This window comes from Muntiacus reevesi, chromosome 6 (genome assembly GCF_963930625.1).
Source record: "Muntiacus reevesi chromosome 6, mMunRee1.1, whole genome shotgun sequence".
Classification (NCBI taxonomy): Eukaryota; Metazoa; Chordata; class Mammalia; order Artiodactyla; family Cervidae; genus Muntiacus; species Muntiacus reevesi.
Window position 1 is genome coordinate 93999289 of NC_089254.1, and position 20954 is coordinate 94020242.

At 37.6% G+C, this 20954-nt stretch overlaps 1 protein-coding gene across 6 annotated transcripts in view; it reads right to left on the bottom strand.

The window, feature by feature from the left end:
* CNOT4 (CCR4-NOT transcription complex subunit 4) overlaps positions 1–20954 on the bottom strand; it is a 147627-nt gene that overhangs the window by 71711 nt on the left and 54962 nt on the right. For all 6 annotated transcript variants that reach the window (XM_065939045.1, XM_065939042.1, XM_065939044.1 and 3 more), the window contains exon 2: positions 7311–7576. In XM_065939045.1, coding sequence (XP_065795117.1) covers positions 7311–7484 — 174 coding nt within the window. In that variant the 5' untranslated portion in view covers positions 7485–7576. The remainder of the gene's footprint in view (positions 1–7310; positions 7577–20954) is intronic.

The window sequence follows — 20954 nt, forward strand, 5'->3', positions numbered from 1 at the left end:
GAACTCCAAAATCACTGCAGATGGTGACTGCAGCCATGAAATTAAAAGATGCTTGCTTCTTGCAAGAAAAGCTATGACCAACCTAGACAGCATATTAAAAACAGAGACATTACTTTGTCAACAAAGGTCCATCTAGTCAAAGCTATGGTTTTTTCAGTAGTCATGTATGAATGTGGGAGTTGGACCACAAAGAAAGCTGAGTGCCGAAGAATTGATGCTTTTGAACTGTGGAGTTGGAGAAGACTCTTGAGAGTCCCTTGGACTGCAAGGAGATCCAACCAGTCCATCCTAAAGGAGATCAGTCCTGAATATTCACTGGAAGGACTGATGCTGAAGCTGAACCTCCAATAGTTTGGCCACCTGATGCAAAGAACTGGCTCATCTGAAAAGACTCTGATGCTGGAAAAGATTGAAGGTAGGTGGAGAAGGGGATGACAGAGGATGAGATGGTTGGATGGCATCACCGACTCAATGGACATGAGTTTGAGCAAGCTCTGGGAACTGGTGAAGGACAGGGAAACCTGGCAGGCTGCAGTTCATGGGGTCACAAAGAGTTGGACACGACTGAGTGACCAAACTGAACTGAGACTAGACCTAAAAAAAAATTAATTGATTAGAAGGAATCATCTATTTATGCATTAAAGGAAGAAAAAGAAAGAAACAGAAAAGAGATGAAAAGACATGACAGATAGTGAAAAGAACTGGAAAATATTTAACCAGAGTCCCAGAAGGAGAGGAAAGAGAATAACGGCAACAGCTGACAAGATAACAGCTTAATTTTTTCCTGAACTAATGAAACTCTAAATTTGATGATTTTGAATTATGGGCTGGAGAAGACTCTTGACAGTCCCATGGACAGCAAATAGATCAAACCAGTCAATCCTAAAGGAAATCAACCCTAACTATGCACTGGAAGGACATGTTGCAGCTCCAATACCTTGGCCACTTGATGCGAAGAGCCGACTCATTGGAAAAGACCCTGATGCTGGGAAAGACTGAAGGCAGAAGAGGGTGACAGAGGATGACATGGGTGGATAGCATCACCAACTCACTGGACATGAGTTTGAGCAAACTCCAGAAGATAGTGAAGGACAGGGGCACCTGGCCTGCTGTAGTCCATGGGGTCTCAAAGAGTCAAACACAACTTAGCGACTGAACAGCAACAATGAAACTCACCAAATTCACAGATTCAAAAAGCCCTACAAACCTCAAGCAGAATAAATAGAAATACACAAGTGAGTTCTACATTTTGGAACTGATCAATAGTCAATTTCTGTGCCCGATACACTGTATTTTAAAGTTTTGTACAAATTTATTTGTACAAAGTTGTATGTATGCACAAACACACATACTTGCTAACTGTGTTAATCAAATTTTTCATTCCTTCTGTGTACTTCATGTGTGCTAATAAGTGACTCTGTGTGACATATTTCTAAAATACAGAAATTAGAAGCTCCTCGATTATGAAAGTGGGTGCAGTTTCTCCTGGTATTTACATCAGCTCAATATACTTCAAAGCTCTACTAAGTAAATAAAAGTTTTGTGACTCTAGGGGATCTTTCATCAGTAAGAAAAAGATCCTCTTTAACTACTTTCAAAACGTGTTGATCTTGAATCTGATTATGACTAAATAATATCAGTACTATTATACTTTCTTTCCTATGGTTTCCATTTGCCCACTCCTTTTCCCCCCCTAGTTTCATGATCTATTTCTTACATGTGTTCCTAGTCAAACAGTTCTACAAGGTTTATCAGGAAATAGAGCAGTCCCCTATATGCTTCCCCCTCAACAGTTGCTTCTCTCTAAAAATAATCTGTTTATTCTTTTACACGATTCTTTCGTCATTTACTATCACACCATTAATAACATGCTTGTACTGCTACTTCTTGATTTTTTCAGTATTCAATATTATTACATTATGCAAACTCAAGATTTAGCTTTCTTTCAGCCAGTCTAACAACATATTCCAAGCCCACTTTCTAACCTTCCATCCTAATTTCATTAGGCCAATAGTCATAATTACATTATTACAAAGTTCAAATATTACTTATACACTTTCACCTCCAGCTATGGCAGATTATTAGATGATTAACAGACTAGGGATACCAGCATAAACAACTAGAAAACTAGACAAAATGTATGAAATAACTGTTTTCAGACACTAACCAACAGGGAATGAACAGCAAGCAGATCTATGACCTCTGAGAGAAAAGAAATAAGGCAGATAAAAACCACGAGTGTCCCAGTTTTCTGCTCTTCTGGCACTTACTGGACCCTGGCACTGGTTCTAACAGTCACACTGAGCAGAAGGGACAGTGTTCAAAATTTGAAGAGGCTGAAGCAACTGAAATTTATGGGGCAAAAATACCACAAAGAGTGAACTAATAAAAAACAGAGTTCCAGAAATCAATGTGGAAGAATCCTGTGGTATCCAGTTTTCATAACAGCCCTCCTGACAGAGTGTCAACAGTGAATTAGGGAAGGAAATCAAAAAGAATTAACACCAGTCACATGTACACTCTTTCAGAATACAGATGAGGAGGAAACACTTCCTGAAGCAAGTATTTCTTTGGTACCAAATCTAAAAACAATATAAAAGAAAGCCATAGATAAATACTTCTCATAACACAGGTACAAAACTCCTTATGAAAATATTAGCAAATTGAAAATAAAAAGGATAATACATCATGACACATGAATCAAACAAGATTTACCCTTGGGAGGGAAGGTTGATTTAAAAAAAAAAATCAACCAACCTAAATCACTGTTTCTATAGAACAAAGGAGATAACACACGATCACCTCGACAGAAGCAGAAAAGGCACTGACAATATGCAACACCCACTCATGATTAAAATCTCTCAGTAACCAAAGAATAAAAGCAAATGTCCTCTACCTGATACAGACCATCTACAAAAAAATGGTGACATACTTAATAATGAAATACTCGATGCCTTCCCACTAAGATTGGAAACAAACAAGGATATGTGCTTGTAACACTTTCATCCAAGATTACAGTGTAGAGCTTTATTGTTGTCCAGTCGCTAAGTCGTGTTCAACTTACCCAATGCAATATGGCAAGAAAAATAATTTTTAAAAAATAAAGACTGAAAAGAAATAAAACTGTCTTAATTCACAGAAGGTGTAACCATCTATTTAGAAAATACTAACAAATCTATTTTACAAAAATCAATTATATACCTATAAAAATGAACAATTGGAAAATGAAATCTTAAAAGGCATATCATGTGCCACAGCTCAAAAAACATAAAATAGTCATAGGTAAACATAACAAAACATGCTGTACTACTCTGTACACTGCAACTATAGAACAGTATTTCTGAAATGTAGAAAAATAAACCTTATTAATGAACTACATAAGTCAACATTTTTAAGATGTCATTTTTCCTCAAATTGACCTGTTTATTCAATGCAGTCTCAATCAAAATTCCAGTAGGCTTTTTGTACAAAATGACAAATGAATTAAAAAACTTCTGTGGAAAGGCTAACGTTTAGCTACCCAAACATCAGTCTGAAATGACCAATTCCTGATCTTTTATGTGCAACCTACCTCTACCTCTTTGGAAACTTGTAGAACCTCTTTCTCTTTGGTATTCTGGTATTTGAAAATAAAAGTCTGCTGGACTTCCCTGGGGGTACAGTGGGTAAGAGTCTGCCTGCCAATGCAGGGGTCCAGGAAGTTTCCACATGACACAGAGCAAGTAAGCAAGGGTGCCACAACTACCGAGTCCGCGTGCCCAGAGCCTGAGCTCTACATCAAGGGAAGTCACCGCAATGAGAAGCTCGCCCATTGCAACAAAGAGAAGCAAGCCCTGCTCGCCACCACTAGAAAGACTGCACACAGCAACGAAGGTCCAGTGCAGCCATAAATAAATATTTTTAAAAAGGTTGTTGACTTTGTTTAATACCTAAACAATTATAATTTAAAAAGTTTGTGCCTGGCACTTGATAGGCATTTTTGATTCTTGGGGGTGTTTTTTTGTTTGAGGTAACACTAGTTTATAACCTTCTGTAAGTTTCACATGTACAACATTTTATTTCTACTTCTAGTACCCTACAGCAGGCTCGAAACCAAAAACTTAAGTTTCTGTCACCAGTTGATGCCGTTTATCCATTTCACCCTCCCTGTGTGCCCTTTCCCCTCTGATAACTATTACTCTGTTCTCTGTATTTCTTGTTTTTATTTTGTTTGTGCATTTATTTTGCTTTGTTTATGTATGTGACATATGAGTGAAATCACACAGTATCTGTCTTTCTCTAACTTATTTCACTTAGCATTGACTCTTCGAGGTCCATCCAAGCTGTTACAAATGGCAAGATTCTACCTTTTTGATGGCCGAGTAATATCCCAAGGGTGAGTGAGTCAGTGAGTGTGTGTGTGTACACATCACATCTTGTTTATCCATTCATCCACTGATGCACACTTACATTGCTTTCATTTCTTTTTTACTCTAAATAATACTACAAGGAACATAGTACATGTATCTTTTTAAATTAATATTTTTATATTCTTTTGTTTCTTTTTAATATGAAAATATATGCTTTGGTCCTGGGAATATTCTTCAGTCATATTATTGAAGGTAATTTTCTTCACTATCATTGTAGTCTCTTCCTAGAACACTAACTTATTTGGCATGTGACCTTCTGGACTGATCCTCAAATCAAAGTTCTCTCTTCTGTCAAACATTCTCCCTTGCTTTTTCACATTACTTGTTAAGAGATTCATCTCAACTTCATCCTCCAACTCTTTCCTTGAGTTATTTCTGCTATCATATTTAATTTTCAACAACAGTGTTTATTGTTCACTGAATTTTTTTATATTATCTTATTCTTATTTCATGGATGCAGTAGCTTCCATTATTTCTGAGGTGAGAATAAAACATTTGCTCAAGTTCTCATTTCCTTGGCCAGCCTCTAATTTTCATGAGAATCAACACTGTATGGTCCTACATCAGTGTACCACCCATATTTCCACATGTGCTGTTCCCATTTTTCTCAGATATGCTGCACTAAAAGGACATGCAAAGGCAGTCTAAAGGATGACCTGTGCCTATGTTTAGGGAAGCACTAAGGTCCACTTGACCCCACCAAGCTCAGCAACTAGGACCAAAGAGAAATATTCAACTTCATGTTTTTAAAATCTGCCTCTCTCTGCTTTTGAAAGCTATGTAAACAAAAGAGGCCCTTTCTGCAAAAAGACAGATATCATCTTGTGGGCCAAAATCAGACGCTGGCTTCGACTAGTCCCCACGTGCATCTCCAAGTTTATTTAAATCATCTCAATTTGCCACTTCACAGAATGCCTTCTACAGACTTTTCCCCACAGGGTTGAGCTACATGTAAACTATAGTTTCATGGTCCTCTCCAGAAACACCTGTGGTTTCTTTCTGCGTTAACATAACCACTGAAGTTGGTCTCCAAAGATGTAAAGATCTGCTAGTCCCTGACTGAGATGGGTAGCTTCATAATTTTGGATGTCCAGCACTCTGGCAAAGCTAAGCCAGATTCGAAGAATTTGCCTGACCTGTACTATCTGCATGACATGACTCATGCCATGAGATAGGTATGAGTAAGGTCTGATAGTTAAGAGACTAAGGGCAGGTTCTAAGAACTGTGGATATGAAATCAACAGGAAGAAAAAAAAAATATTCCTGGTCTGACTATTTACGATAAATGACTCATCTCATATTTCTTTAATCTGGATTTTTTTTCTCTTTTTTTCTATAAATGTTGGAAAGCATAACCTGTCATCTTTTCCACTGACCCTCTCTTGTGATTTCACTCAGTGTCATTAATTTACAAAAACATTCTATTTATTGATAACTTCCAAATTTATAACTCCATATCCAAATCAACTTGGATAAATTCACCTGTTTATTCACTATCTCCATTTAGATCTCTAACAGGAATCTCAAACCTAACATGTTTAAAACCAAGTTCCTGATCTTCTCAAAAAAAAACCTATTCCTATTACAGTCTTCCCCACCTCAGTTAACAGCCATTCTCTACTTCTAGTTGTTCAGTTCAAAACCTTCCTGTCATCCTCAACTGTTCTACTTGTGTTGTTATAAAACATATATATAGTTTTGAAACTACATTAATTAACACTTAAATAGATCTCACCTTTTTTCATTCATATAACATATGTAAACTGCTCACTAGATTTCAAATAAAACACTGGACAATGCATTGTCTTCTGAGTTTTTGGTTGTTAAATATTTTTTTAATAATGCAGGTATGTAAAACACATTTCTACTTTATCAAAATTTGGTAATAATGAACCCAAGAGCTTTTTTAATGGGTAAACAGAAAAGAAAGCTTAAATTATACAAACATTAAAGAGAAGGCAAAAAACAGATATTTGCATTAATCCCTAAAGTAACAAATAAAGAAAGACCTTCAAAACAGAGAAGCAGCAATCTTACTCATTCTAATAGGTCATTCACTACACTATAACTGCTATATCTGCTTAGTAAAACAACCAGGCCCAGAAAACTACTTTAAAAATCATAGATTTTTTTTATTTAGAGGGGATTCAAAGGACTTGTCTGTGACCAGTTGACGCCTTAGACAAACTACTTAGAAGGCCTAGTCTCCTTAAGTGTATAACAGAGATAGCACCATCAGCCTAGAATTGTAAACAAGTGGGCAAGTGCTACCTTCTGAACCAGGATTTCTCTTGTCATTTTAACTCACACTCTTTCTCAGTAAACGTCAAAACTTCTCTATTTTGTACTATAAAACTAAATCAAATTTCTCCCCAGATGTAAAACTGATTGTGTGTTTCCAATTTGACACCATCCTATCTAAATCTACTGCCTCTCACTACTCCTAATCCTTGCTAAAGAATCTGCCGGCAGTGCAGGAGATCCAGGTTCGATTCCTGGGTTGGGAAGATCCCCTGGTTCGGAAATGGCAACCCATTCCAGTATTCTTGCCTGGAGAATCCCATGGACAGAGGAGCCTGGCAGGCTACAGTCCCTGGGGTTCCAAGAGTCAGACACGACTTGGCAACTACACCACCACCACCACCACTGACTGTCAGTCTCCTCAGATAAGAAAACTAAAGGCCAACCAGAGAGGTTCTATGACTTTAGCAAGGTAATATACTTAGTTAACCATAATGTTGAGACTCTGACTCCCAGGGCAGTGTTATTTACACTTCATGATATATTAAAAATATAATGTCACACTTTATCTCACCTGAGTTGTGTGGATTCTATTAAATCAACTTACTCATAGGCATGGGGGAAAAAACTAAATGCAAAGTTAAATTTTGGAGCATTTACCTTTCTACATGCAGGACAAAGCCCATTTTCATCAGTGCGAATTCGATGCCAACAAAAGCGGCAAATCTGGTAGCCACAGGTGCAAGGGAAAAAGTTGATATCATCTATCTCCAAGGGCTCCATGCAAAGAGGACATTCCACAGGGTCTTCCTTCGCGTCAGGACTGCGAGACATCTTCACTTTTATTAAACAGCAGCAAAAGTTTATAATAATTTAAGGGAGAAGGAAGTTCAACACTGAGAACTAAACTGTAGAACTTCAAAGACCTGCATGACAAAAAAACAAAATATACTGCTTACTACTGAAAAACAATGGTATTTTCAACAATCAAGAATCATATTATCAACAAATTTGAAAAATATTAATCAGATCCATTTTTGCTATCATCTCAGAAGATGGAATTCTGAGCATTTTGCATGTCAAGATAAAAGACCTGAGAGGTTGTTACATTTTTAGATTCAACAGAAAGAGAAAAGAACTTCCTTTTTTTAGCTATAACATTTAATACAAAACCAGTACTAATCATAGCACATTTTAGAATAAATACTATACAGAAGCACATTCATCTTAAAACATATTCTAAATTTAAACTGTCTTATCTTTGACCTAAAAGCTAGTAGTAATATTGCCATGTAACTAACAGTATTATAGCAGTCTAAAAGGTGTCCTAATTTACAAATAAGTTTAATAAAGAAGAGAGGCTTCAGATGTCCATTACATGTTAATATCAAACCATAATCACAGAAAATATAAGAGCTGAAAAAAATGTGCCACAGAAGCTAGCCATTTACAATTAAATAAGTATTAACATGCCAAGAAAAATTTCATCTCTGGGAAAATAAGCATGTATTAAACAAATGAAAATATTCCTTTTTATTGCAGAAATGCTACTAAAAGCCTAGAGAAAGGGGGAAGAGAACAAACAGACCTCCATGTTTCAAAGTTTTCTTAAAAATTAATAATTTATTTTTTTAGATTATGGAGAATTGAGAATTTTAGGCAAAAGTCACTGTTAAATTAAAAAGTTATGTCAAAATAACAGAGATTTTGGTTTATTTACATAATGTGACAAGTTAATTCTAAAGTTTACATGAAAGAGTAAATGCATGAGAAATGCTTTGAAACTCTTCAAGGGGCAACCTGGGAATTTGTGCTATTGGATATTGAACTGTATCACAAAGCTATAGTAACAAATAATTTGATACTGATACAAAAACAGACAATAGATCAAAAAAACTAAATAAGGAATTTAGAAATAGACCATGAATAATATTTCAATATTTGATAAAAGAGACATAACATCAGTATGTCAAGGATGGACCCAATTTATAAAGAGTAACAGGATCCTGTTCTATCTATTTTGAGAAAGAAACAGTATATAGCCATCTCACACTGCAATCAAAATAAATTCTAGATGATCTGTCTAAAGAGTTATACAGTGAAATAAACTATTAAAGTGTTAGAAGAAAATAGAATTTTTTAAAAACTTGGGATACAGAAAATCTTCCTAAGAAAAAAACATAAATTCATAAAAGATAAATATGATTAACTTAGCAAAGTAAAAAGAGAAAGACAAAATTAAAGGCAAGCAACAGAGTAAAGGATACATCCACTGTATGTAAGAGTTACTGTCCTGAATATACAACGAAATCTTACAAGCAATGTTTAAAAGGCAAATAAGTCAGAAGAAAAGAATGCTGAACATCGAAAAATTGATGCGTTTGAACTGTGGTGTTGGGGAAGACTCTTGAGAGTCTCTTGGACTGAAAGGAGATCCAACAAGTCCATCCTAAAGGAAATCAGTCCTGAATATTCACTGGAAGGACTGATGCTGAACCTGAGACTCCAAAACTTTGGCCACCTGATGTGAAGAACTGACTCATTGGAAAAGACCCTGATGCTGGGAAAGGTTGAAGGAAAGAGAAGGGGATGACAGAGGATGAGATGGTTAGATGACCACCAACTTGACGGACCTGAGCTTGAATAAACTCCGGGAGTTGGTGATGGACAGGGAGGCCTGGCATGCTGCAGTCCGCTGGATTGCAAAGAGTCAGACATGACTGAGCGACTGGACTGAACTGAACTCTCCAGGGAATCTTCCTGAACCAGGGACAGAACCCAGGTCTCCTGCATTGCAGGCAGATTTTTTACCATCTGAGCCCCCAGAGAAGCCCCACCTTGCCTTAAATTGCACAGCTATTGAGTGGTGGTTCCTGAATTCATTCCAGGAAGTCTTAGCCCCAGAATCTGTGCCTTTAACCATTCCTTTAAACCACCTACGAATTTATTCTACATAAATACTCACATATGCCGCAAGTACTTTGTTGTAGGTTTTGCAGCATTGCCCGTAAGAGTAGAACTATAAACAATGTTAACTGTCCATCAGTTGGCAAATTATTATGCAAATAATGATACAGCCATTAAGTTGATGTGTGCTGAATCAAAAGATGTTTATTATACAGATTTTTTAAAATTTGTAAAAGTAACTAACATAAATATACAGTAGCTTCAATATTAATATATAAAAATCTGTATGTGTATATTTTGTTTCTCAAAGAAAATAAAGCATATTAAAGGTTTTACACCAAAACGTTAACCCATATCGTACCTCCAAAATGGAGGTACTAATTTCATTTTGAAAATCTGTATTATCTGTATTGCTATGACAAAACTTTCTGCAATTTAAATGGCAAAAAAAATTAAATTAAAAATTATTTTTATCTCCTTTAGGAAAATTAAATCTGACTTGTGCTAATAATTAGGAAAATGAAATATCTTATGAATCTATAATTATTTCAAAATATAAGTTTTTTAACGGCATATAAACAATTCAGGAATCCTGGTTTACAGACCTAGTTTTGTCACTATCAGTTTTCTCATATATAAAATTAGGGGTTTAATCTTATGGTTACCAGGGGGATAAGAGGGGAGGGATAAATTGGGAGACTGGGACTGACATACACACTACTATATATAAAATAAATAATAATGACCTACTGTATAGCACGGGCTTCCTAGATGCTGCTAGTGGTAAAGAACCCACCTGCCAACGCAGGAGACATAAGGGATGTGGGTTCGACCCCTGGGTCGGGAAGATCCCCTGGAGGGTAGGGCAACCTACTTCAATATTCTTGCCTGAAGAATCCCATGGACAGAGGAGCCTGGCAGGCTACAATCCACAGGGTCGCAAAGAGTCATATACAACTGAAGTGACTCAGCGCACACATGCACTGCATAGCACAGGGAAATCTACTCAACACTCTGTAGTGACCTATATGGAAAAAGAAGCTATAAAAGGGTAAATACATGTATGAATAACGGAATAACTGATTAACTTCACAGCAGAAAGTAACACAACACTGTAAATCAACTATACTCCAAAAAAAAATTTTAAATAAATAAAATGAGGGGTGTTAAAGACAATGCAAAAGTAAGACTGTTAAGCTTCAAAGTCCATGTCCTTTCCAAAATGGTAAGGAATACCAAAGCTATGATTAACTGAAGGTGCAGCCACATTCTCTTCAGTATAGTGTAAATGTATAGCCACATTCTCTTCATTGTATAGTGTAAATGTCCTGAAAGTAAAAATGACATTACTGTTTCAAAAAGTTAAGTTCTACAGGAAATCTCTACTTTACTATCTGAGTTCTTGTTCCCTATATTACCTGCAACTGCTATCACAACACAGTATATATTTAACATACATAAAAATGCGCCTGTATCACCAAAGACTCCCATGTAGTAAGTGTACAAAATATTTATTTTGTACAATATACCCAAAATCATGCTCAAAAGTTCATTATCACTCATAACGTGCCACATACATGGTTTTATACTTAAGACCATTTTCAAAAGATCTATGTAAGATGCACTACAAAATGTCAAGAACTGAAGCCGCTATGGAAAATAGTTTAGTGGTTCCTCAAAAAGTAAAACATGAAATTAGCATCTGATCCAGCAATTTTACTTTTGGGCTATACCAAGAGAATTAAAGGAGGGACCTGAACAGATACTTGTACACAAATATTCATAGAAGAATCTTTCACAAACAACCCAACTATCCATTAACAGATAAAAGGATAAACAAAATGTAGTCTGTACATACAATATAATGTCATTCAGTCATAAAAGGAGTGAAATTCTGACATGCTACAATGTGGATAGGGCTTCCCGGGTGGCTCAGTAGCTAAAGAATACTCCTGCAAAGCAGAAGACGTGGGTTCAATCCCTTGACCGGAAGATTCCCTGGAGGAAGGCATGGCAACCCACTCCAGTAGTCTTGCTTGGAAAATCTCATGGACAGAGGAGCATGGTGGGCTCTAGTCCATTGACAAGAGTCAGACACGACTAAAGTGACTGAGCATGCACAATGTGGATGAACTTTAAAAACATTATGCTAAGTAAAATAAGCCAGAAACAAAAACAAAAATAGTTCGATTTCACTGACAGGGGGTATCTAAAATAGGCAATTTATTGACAGAGAAAGTAGAACAGAGGCTGGGAGGAGAAGAGAGAATAGGAAGCTTCTGTTTAATAAGTACAGAGTTTTGGTTTGAGAAGACAAAAAAATTTAGAAATAGAAAGTGTTGATGGTAAAATAACATTGTGAATGTACTTAATACCACTGAATTGTATACTCAAAAATACGTAAAGTGGCAAGCTTTATGTTCAGTTCAGTCGCTCAGTTGTGTCCGACTCTTTGTGACCCCATGGACTGCAGCATGCCAGGCTTCCCTGTTCATCACCAACTCCCAGAGTTTACTCAAACTCACATCCATCTAGTTGGTGATGTCATCCAACTGTCTCATCCTCTGTCATCCCCTTCTCCTCCTGTCTTCCATCTTTCCCAGCATCAGGATCTTTTCCAATGACTCAATTCTTTGCATCAGGTGGCCAAAGTATTGGAGCTTCAAAGTATCATTCCTTCCAATGAATATTCAAGACTGATTTCCTTTAGGATTGACTGGTTGGATCTCCTTGCAGTTCAAGGGCCTCTCAAGAGTCTTCTCCAAACCACAGTTCAAAACATCAATTCTCTGGGGCTCAGATTTTTTTATGGTCCAACTCTCACATCCATACATGATTACTAGAAAAACCACAGCTTTGACTACATGGACCTTTGTCGGTAAAGGAATGTCTCTGCTTCTTTAATATGCTGTCTAGGTTGATCATAGCTTTTCTTCCAAGGAGCAAGCGTCTTTTAATTTCATGGCTGCAGTCAACATCTGCAGTGATTTTGGAGTCCAGAAAAATAAAGTCTCTCACTGTTTCCATTGTCTCCCTCATCTATTTGCCATGAACTGATAGGACCACATGCCATGAACTTTGTTGTTTGAATGTTGTTTTAAGCCAGCCTTTTCTCTCTCCTCTTTGACTTTTATCAAGAGACTCTTCAGTTCCTCTTCGCTTTCTGCCATAAGGGTGGTGTCAACTGCGTATCTGAAGTTATTGATTTCTCTCTGCAATCTTGATTCCAGCTTGTGCTTCATCCAGTCTGGCATTTCATATGATGTACTCTGCACATAAGTTAAATAAGCAAGTTAACAATATACAGCCCTGACCTACTCCTTTCCCAATTTGGAGTCAGTCTGTTGTTCCATGTCTGGTTCTTACTGTTGCTTCTTGACCTGCATACAGATTTCTCAGGAGGCAGGTATGGTGGTCTGGTATTTCCATTTCTTTAAGAATTTTCCACAGTTTGTTGTGATCCACACAGTCAAAGGCTTTAGTGTAGTCAATGATGCAGAAGTAGATATTTTTCTGAAATTCTCTTGCTTTTTTTATGATCCAAAGGATGCTAGCAATTTGATCTCTGGTTCCTCTGCCGTTTCCAAATTCAGCTTGAACATCTGGAAGTTCTCAGTTTACGTACTGCTGAAGCCTAGCTTGGAGAATTTTGAGCATTACTTTGCTAGCGTGGAGATGAGTGCAATTGTGCACTCAAAGAATTTGAACATTCTTTGGCATTGCCTTTCTTTGGGATTGGAATGCAAAACATTCTTTGGTATTGCCTTTCTTTGGGATTGGAATGAAAACTGACCTTTTCCAGTCCGGTGGCCACTGCTGAGTTTTCCAAATTTCTTGGGATACTGAGTGCAGCACTTTCACAGCATCAACTTTTAGGATTTAAAATAGCTCAGCTAGAATTCCACCACCTTCACTAGTTTTGTTCATAATGATGCTTCCTAACACCCACTTGACTTCACACTCCAGGATGTCTGGCTCTAGGTGAGTGATCACAGCATCATGGTTATCTGGATCATTAAACCTCTTTTCTGTATAGTTCTTTATGTTAAATATATTTTATTAAAAAATTAAAATATACACTATACACACAAATGCAGTATATAATACACAGCACTTTTGAAAGAAGTATTTCATTGCTTTATTTAAATTAATTAATGCTCCAGTTTTCTTTCAATCTGGTAGTGAATTTGTGGTTAAGTTAAATGTGTGTGTAATACAAGTCCACTGAATAGTTACATAGAAATTACATTCCTGAATACATTATACAGGAATGTACATTATCATTACACATAATAGAAAAACTACTTATAGATATGACGTATACACACACATTTTGAATGGTAATTAGAACAGCATCTTAATTGAACTTTCAGAAAGAGACTCACAGACTTAAGAGGACAAACCTATAGTTGCCAGTGGGAGGGCTGGAGGGAAGGGACGGTTAGGGAGTTTGGGGTAGTCATGTACACTCTGCTATATTTAAAGTGGACAAACAGTGAGGACCTACTGCACAGGACAAGGAACTCTGCTCAGTGTCATGTGGCAGCTTGGATGGGAGGGAAGTTTGGGGGAGACTGGATATATGCATATGTATGGTTGAGTTCCTTCACTGTTCACCTGAAGGTATCATAACACTGTTTGTTAACTGGCTATACCCCAATACAAAAGAAAAGAAAAAAAAAAAAAAAGAACAGCACCTTAAGCTTCCATTAAAACCTTACATTCAATATATACACAGAACTATAAACTAATATTTTTTAAAAACCTATAATAAATATAAGTACAATACCACACAGCTTACATTTTACTTAGTCAATGTTTCATAACTATAAATTCTTGTTTCTTTAACAATCAGTTTATTCTCAATAGAATGGAAGCTTCAGGAGAGAAGTTAACTGGTGTGTCACACGTACCAAGCAGCTACACATGGCCGCGGATAAACAGCACTCAAGTATTTGATGAATGAATAATGAATAAAAGAAGGAATGAATTATTTGTTATACATCAGTTTTGACTGACCATCCTCTTCAAAAATAGGAAACAACATTCTAATTTGTTCACTGTTTCTGTATTAGGCATATACTTCATAAAGCATATATAAACTACACAAAGGCAAAAGCAGATTGAATGGTAGCTATGAACAGTTTGCTAAGTGAAAGAGCAAGGTAAGTCAACTGAGTTTCAGTGGTAGTACTTCTTCCCCTTTTTAGATTAAATACCAAAGTATCAATAACATATACCATGAATGTACATTTACAATAGAACTCAAGATTGCCTCCACCAAAGTTAGGAAAGCTTACTTATTTTCTCATAGAAATAAACATTGTGTTTAGATATTTTCTTACAGAAAAATATCTACCTAAGAATTTAAAGTCTCTTTCATAAAAGGTTAAGCTGCAGTTACACAAAAAAATCAATTCTGTGGAATTGCTCTCTACTTCCACACCAATTTGTTCTTTATTCAGCAACTTATTTGTACTTCATATCCTCTTCCTTTTTGCAGCACTGTGAAGCTTGTGGGATCTTAGTTCCCCAGCCAGGGATTGAACCTGGGTAACGTCAGCGAAAGCAATGAGTGCTAACCACTGGACTGTCAGGGAATTCCCTGCGCTCATCAGCATACAAGTCATTTCACATAATATAAGACGTCCCCTAAGCTGTTTCTGCAGAAGGGACAGATAAGGTTGGAAGGAGACAAACAACGTTTATCCAACAGAAAGCAAACTCCATGAGGACAGAGACTGTTTTGCTTGCTAGTGTATCCAAAAATCCTAGAAGAATTCCTGGTAGAGAGCAGACACTTAAGAAATATGTGTCAGACAGAAGGAAAACAAGAAAGGATGGAGGAAGGAAGGGAGCTGAAGGAAAGTACCTCTTCAGTCATCCATAAACGTGTAAGCACATATCTGAAGAGTCACTGAACAAAACCGAGCCAATCTCCATAAGCCCTCATGCAGCAAATACACAGCAGACATAGTAATACACTTCTCTGAATGTATCACTGAAAAAGGCAAAGGTTTTTCTATTTTCTTATGACGTAACACTACTAAAAAATAATTTCTAACTTGCATGTAGTATTCATTTGCATAGTTAGAGCAATGTGATTGTTAATTTGGGGAAGCTGTCCAATAAAATCTACCAATTTATCAGCTACATAAAGACAATAAAGATGACAAACCATCTAAATCAAAGCCATAAAGAAATGTAACCTTTGCAAACAAGTATGTTTTCAAAAACCTAACACTATGAAAACTTACATGTATAAAAAATTTGAAGATGATCACTTTATGAAAAGTCAGTTTTAAAGAAAAAACGTTTGCTAAAACTTTCCTTTAAATAACTTTTCAAACATATTTAAAATAGTTCAAGCAAAAGTATCTAATTCAAGCCAATCTGGTCAAGAGTTCTACTATGGAAAGTATGGTAGGCAGAACTTAATGATGATTAGTCTTTTTGAGGGGGTGAGAGCTTATCTTTTTTTAAGGCATATTTAAGCTTTCTTACAAGAAAACTAACTGGTTGTTCTAACTGTATCCAGTATACCAATAACATTACCTATGATTCTCTCTCGGTAAAAAGATTTTCACTTTATTAAGAAAGTCAGATGGCTGACCAGTGAAGGTTTTTGCCACCTAAAAGTTCATTGTATCCTTCACTCCCTTAGTGATTCAATAAACAGTTATTAAGCTCTTGTTTCAAATTCTAGTCTAAGTCCTTGAGATACTTTAGTGACCCTAAAGGGCAAATATTTCCACCTTGGCTTCCTGGCCCAATTCAAACCCAAAACAAAAGTCATAATAAGTCAGTATATTAAGTATGATAAAAGGTGATAATGCTGTGTGTGTGTGTGTGTTCAATCGCTAAGCTGTATCTGACTCTGCAACCCCATGGACTGCAGCACACCAGGCTTCCCTGTCCTTCTCTATCTCCCAGTTTGCTCAAATTAATAGAAGGTACCAAAGTCAGGATGCAATGGAAATGAGCCAATTGGACTAGATTTCATTAAGAAGGTAATATTTAATGGAGGAACCCGAATAAGCCATGCATTGAAAAAGCTGGCTTGAAACTCAACATTCAAAAAATTAAGATCATGGCATCAGGTGCCATCACTCCATGGCAAATAGACGGAGAAACAGTGACAGACTTTACTTTCTTGGGCTCCAAAATCACTGCAGATGGTGACTGTAGCCATGAAATCAAAAGACACTTGCTCCTTGGAAGAAAAGCTATGACCAACCTAGACAGGCTATTAAAAAGCAGAGACATAAGCAGAGACATTACTTTGCCAACAAAGGTCTGTGTAGTCAAAGCTAAGGTTTTTCCAGTGATCATGTATGGATGTGAGAGTTGGACCACAAAGAAAGCTGAGTGCTAAAGAACTGTGATGCTTTTGAACTGTGGAGTTGGAGAAGACTCTTGACAGTCCCTTGGACTGCAAGGAGATCCAACCACTCAATCCTAAAGGAAATCAACCCTAAATATTCATTGGAAGCACTGATGCTGAATCTGAAGCTCCAATACTTTGGCCACCTGATGCAAAGAACTGAATCACTGGAAAAGACCCTGATGCTGGGAAAGACTGAGGGCAGGAGGAGAAGGGGATGACAGAGGATGAGATGGTTTGATGGCATCACAGACTCAATGGACATGGGTTTGAGCAAGCTCCGGGAGTTGGTGCTGGACAGGGAGGCCTGGCGTGCTGCAGTCCATGGGGTCACAGAGTCTGACATGACTGAGCAACTGAACTGAACTGAACTGATATCTGAGAAAAGAAAAGAAGAGGCAAGAAAAAAATCAGTAGAGAAACCCCAAAAAGGAAAACTGCCTAAAATGGTTGAAGAACAGCAAATTCAGAGTGGCTGGAACAGAATAAGGAAGGAGAAGAACAATTTCAGATAAGGTCAGAGTGGGGGTTCAGGATCTTGGAAGGATTCATCACAGGCCACTAGAACAGTTTTGGCTTTTTTTTTTTAAGTTATTTATTTTTTAATTGAAGGATAATTGCTTTACAGAATTGTGCTGGTTTCTGCCAAACATCAACATGAATCAGTCACAGGTATACATATGACCCTCACTGTTGAACCTCCCTAGTTTTGGCTTTCTTTGTAAAATAAATGAAGAGAACCAGAGTTTTAGAGACAGGAAAGGCTGTGGATTTGACTTATATTTTCAAAAGTTTTCTCCATGTTCTACTTCCAGACTGACAGTGTAAGGAGCTCTATGACCTCAATCCCCAGCAAAACTGCTGAAAATTATTTAAAATGAACCATTTGAAGTATCTGGAAATGATACTAAGAGCACAAGAGAAATGAAGAAACACTCACTCAAGAAAATCTACTAAGGCTCAAGAAGAAAAACAATACTATGTGGTATTGGAACCAAAATCTGCCCCATCTCTTCTCAGCTTCTTCTTCTTCTAAGTCGTCTTCTTCTCAGCTCAGTGAGACTGGAACTCTACTCCAGGCTGGCCCTGCCAAGAACAACAGGGTGCTCCCTAAACACAGTTACCACTCAGAGAGCATCTGCCTAGGAGGGACAGGACATAGCACTTCTTATCCTCTCAAAGCTACCTGATGCTGTAGCTAAGTTCCAGGTAAGTGCAACCAATATGTGAAGGCGCCCCTCCTCCACCCAACTGCCATTCACAGTAAAGAGCACCTTTGCTGCTGCTGCATGTTGAAAACACTAGGACCCAGACTGCCCTGCAATCAGTTACTTTATAAAGCTGGGATCCTGCAACAGGAAAGGTAAGACAAGACTTGAGGCTACTGTACACTCTTCCAATGAGGGCTCAGTTACAAACTGGGAGTGTCGCACAGAGAAAAAAAGCACACCGCTGCCATTCCTTCTCAGTATCAGAGCTCAGCAAGAGATTCTGACAGGGAGGTAAAGCAAGTCTTAAGGATCTCTTCCCCCCTAAACCAACTTCATCTGTAATGGTGTCTTAAGTCCAAACCTAAGCACAATCTCAAAACCAGGAAGCCTGTGGTGAAAGACAAATGAGAGGAGTCAGACATAGGCTGAAGTGTAAACCAGCTAGCTTGCAGGAAAGAATAAGGAGAATCAGGTTCTTCTTAACAGCTGGGATGATCCCTCCCGTGGTCACAAAACAAACTTCAAGCTGTGACCTAAAAATCTATGCCTTCAAGTGAGCTCATTAAAAAAAAAAAATCAAGTTGAGGAGCAATTCATATCCTAGGGCATTGTTGAAATCAACCGAGCAGTCAGCTGGAAAGTTGTAGAGTTTAACATCTGGATGTGGTCAAGGAAAGAGGGGAAGAGGGCCCTGTCGAAAACACAGTCATCCCAGGGTACATGTGGACATATCCAAGTCTGCACCCCCCAGGAACACAAACAGATGCTTAACACAGTCAGAGTGAAACAGTTCACTAAATTAATTCACTTAGTCATTAAACAAATAAGCAAATAATAATAACAAATCCTGGAAAAAGGAGGACACTAGTACCCAGAGTCACTACAATACTATATAAAATGTCCAGTTTCCAACCAGAAACTACAACTGTGCAAAGAAACAGGAAAGTATAACCCATACACCAGGGGTGGAAAAAAAGAGACAACTTCCTGTGAGAGCCACAAGACATTGGATTTAATAGCCAAAAACTTCAAAGGAGCCATTTCTAATATGTTCAAAAAACTAAAGGATATCATAATTAAAGAAGTAAAGGAATGGATGTGGTCCACTGGAGAAGGGAATGGCAAACTACTCCTGTATTCCTGCCTTGAGAACTCCACGGACAGTATGAAAAGGCAAAAAGTATGACACCAGAAGATGAGGCCCCCAGGTCAGAAGGTGTCTGATGTGATATTGGGGAAGAATGGATAAACAGCCCCAGAAAGAAGGAAGAGGCTGGGTCAAAGCAGAAATGACACTCAGTTGTGGATGCATCTGGTGGTGAAAGCAAAGTACAATGTTATAAAGAAGAATACTGCATGGGAATCCGAAATGTTACGTCAAGGTAAATTGGATGCAGTTAAGTAGGAGATGGTAACAATGAACATCGACATTTTAGGAATCAATGAACTAAAATGGACGGGAATGGGCGAATTTAATTCAGATGACCATTATATCTATGACTGTGGGCAAGAATTCCTTACAAGAAATGGAGTAGCCCTCATAGTCAACAAGAGAGTCTGAAATGTAGTACTTGGGTGCAATCTCAGAAACAACAGAATGGACTCGGTTCATTTTCAAGGCAAAGCATTCAATATCACAGTAATCCAAGTCTAAGCCTCAACCACTAATGTCAAAGAAGCTAAAGTTGAGTGGTTCTAAGAAAACCTACAATACCTTCTAAAACAAATACCAAAAAAACATGTCCTTTTCATCATAGGGGATTGAAATGCAAAAGCAGGAAGAGACACCGCGCTTGGCCCTGAAGTACAAAATGAAGCAGAGCAAAGGCTAGGAAATTTTGTCAAGAGAATGTACTGGTCACAGCAAACACCCTCTTTCAATAACGTAACAGACTACTCTACACATGGACATCACCAGATGGTCAATACCAAAATCAGATTGATCACATTCTTTCCAGTCAAAGACAGACAAGCTCCATACAATCAGCAAAAACAAGACCTGGAGCTGACTGTGGCTCAGATCATGAGCTCCTTATTGCCAAATTCAGACTTAAATCGAAAAAAGTAGGGAAAACCACTAGACCATTCAGGTACGACCTAAATCAAACCCCTTATGATTTTACAGTGGAAGTGACAAACAGATCCAAGAGATTAGATCTGGCAGACAGAGTGATTGAAGAGCTATGGACAGAGGTTCATTACACTGTACAGGAGGCTGTGATCAAAACCATCCCCAAGAAAAAGAAATGCAAAAAGGCAAAGTGGTTGTCTGTGGAGGCCTTACAAATAGCTAAGGAAAGAAGAGAAGCAAAAAGTAAGGGAGAAAGGTGAAGATATACCCAACTGAATGCAGAATTCCAGAGAATAGCAAGGAGAGAAAAGAAAGCCTTCTTAAATGAACAGTACAAGGAAATAAGAGGAAAACAATATGGAAAAGACTAGAGATCCCTTCAAGAAAACCAGAGATACCAAGCAAACATTTCATGCAATAAAGTACAGAAACAGCAAGGACCTAAAAGAAGCAGAAAAGAAGAGGTGGCAAGAATACACAGAAGAACTATACAAAAAAAGGTCCTAATGACCTGGATAAACACAAGGGTGAGGTCACTCACCTAGAGCCAGACATCCTGGAGTGTGAATGATTGCTGGAGTGGGCTTTAGGAATCATTACCATGAACAAAGAGCAGAAATGATGGAATTCCAGCTAAACCATTTCCAATCTTAAAAGATGATGCTTTTAAAGTGCTGCACTCAATGTGTCAGCAAATTTGGAAAACTCAGCAGTGGCCACGGGACTGGAAA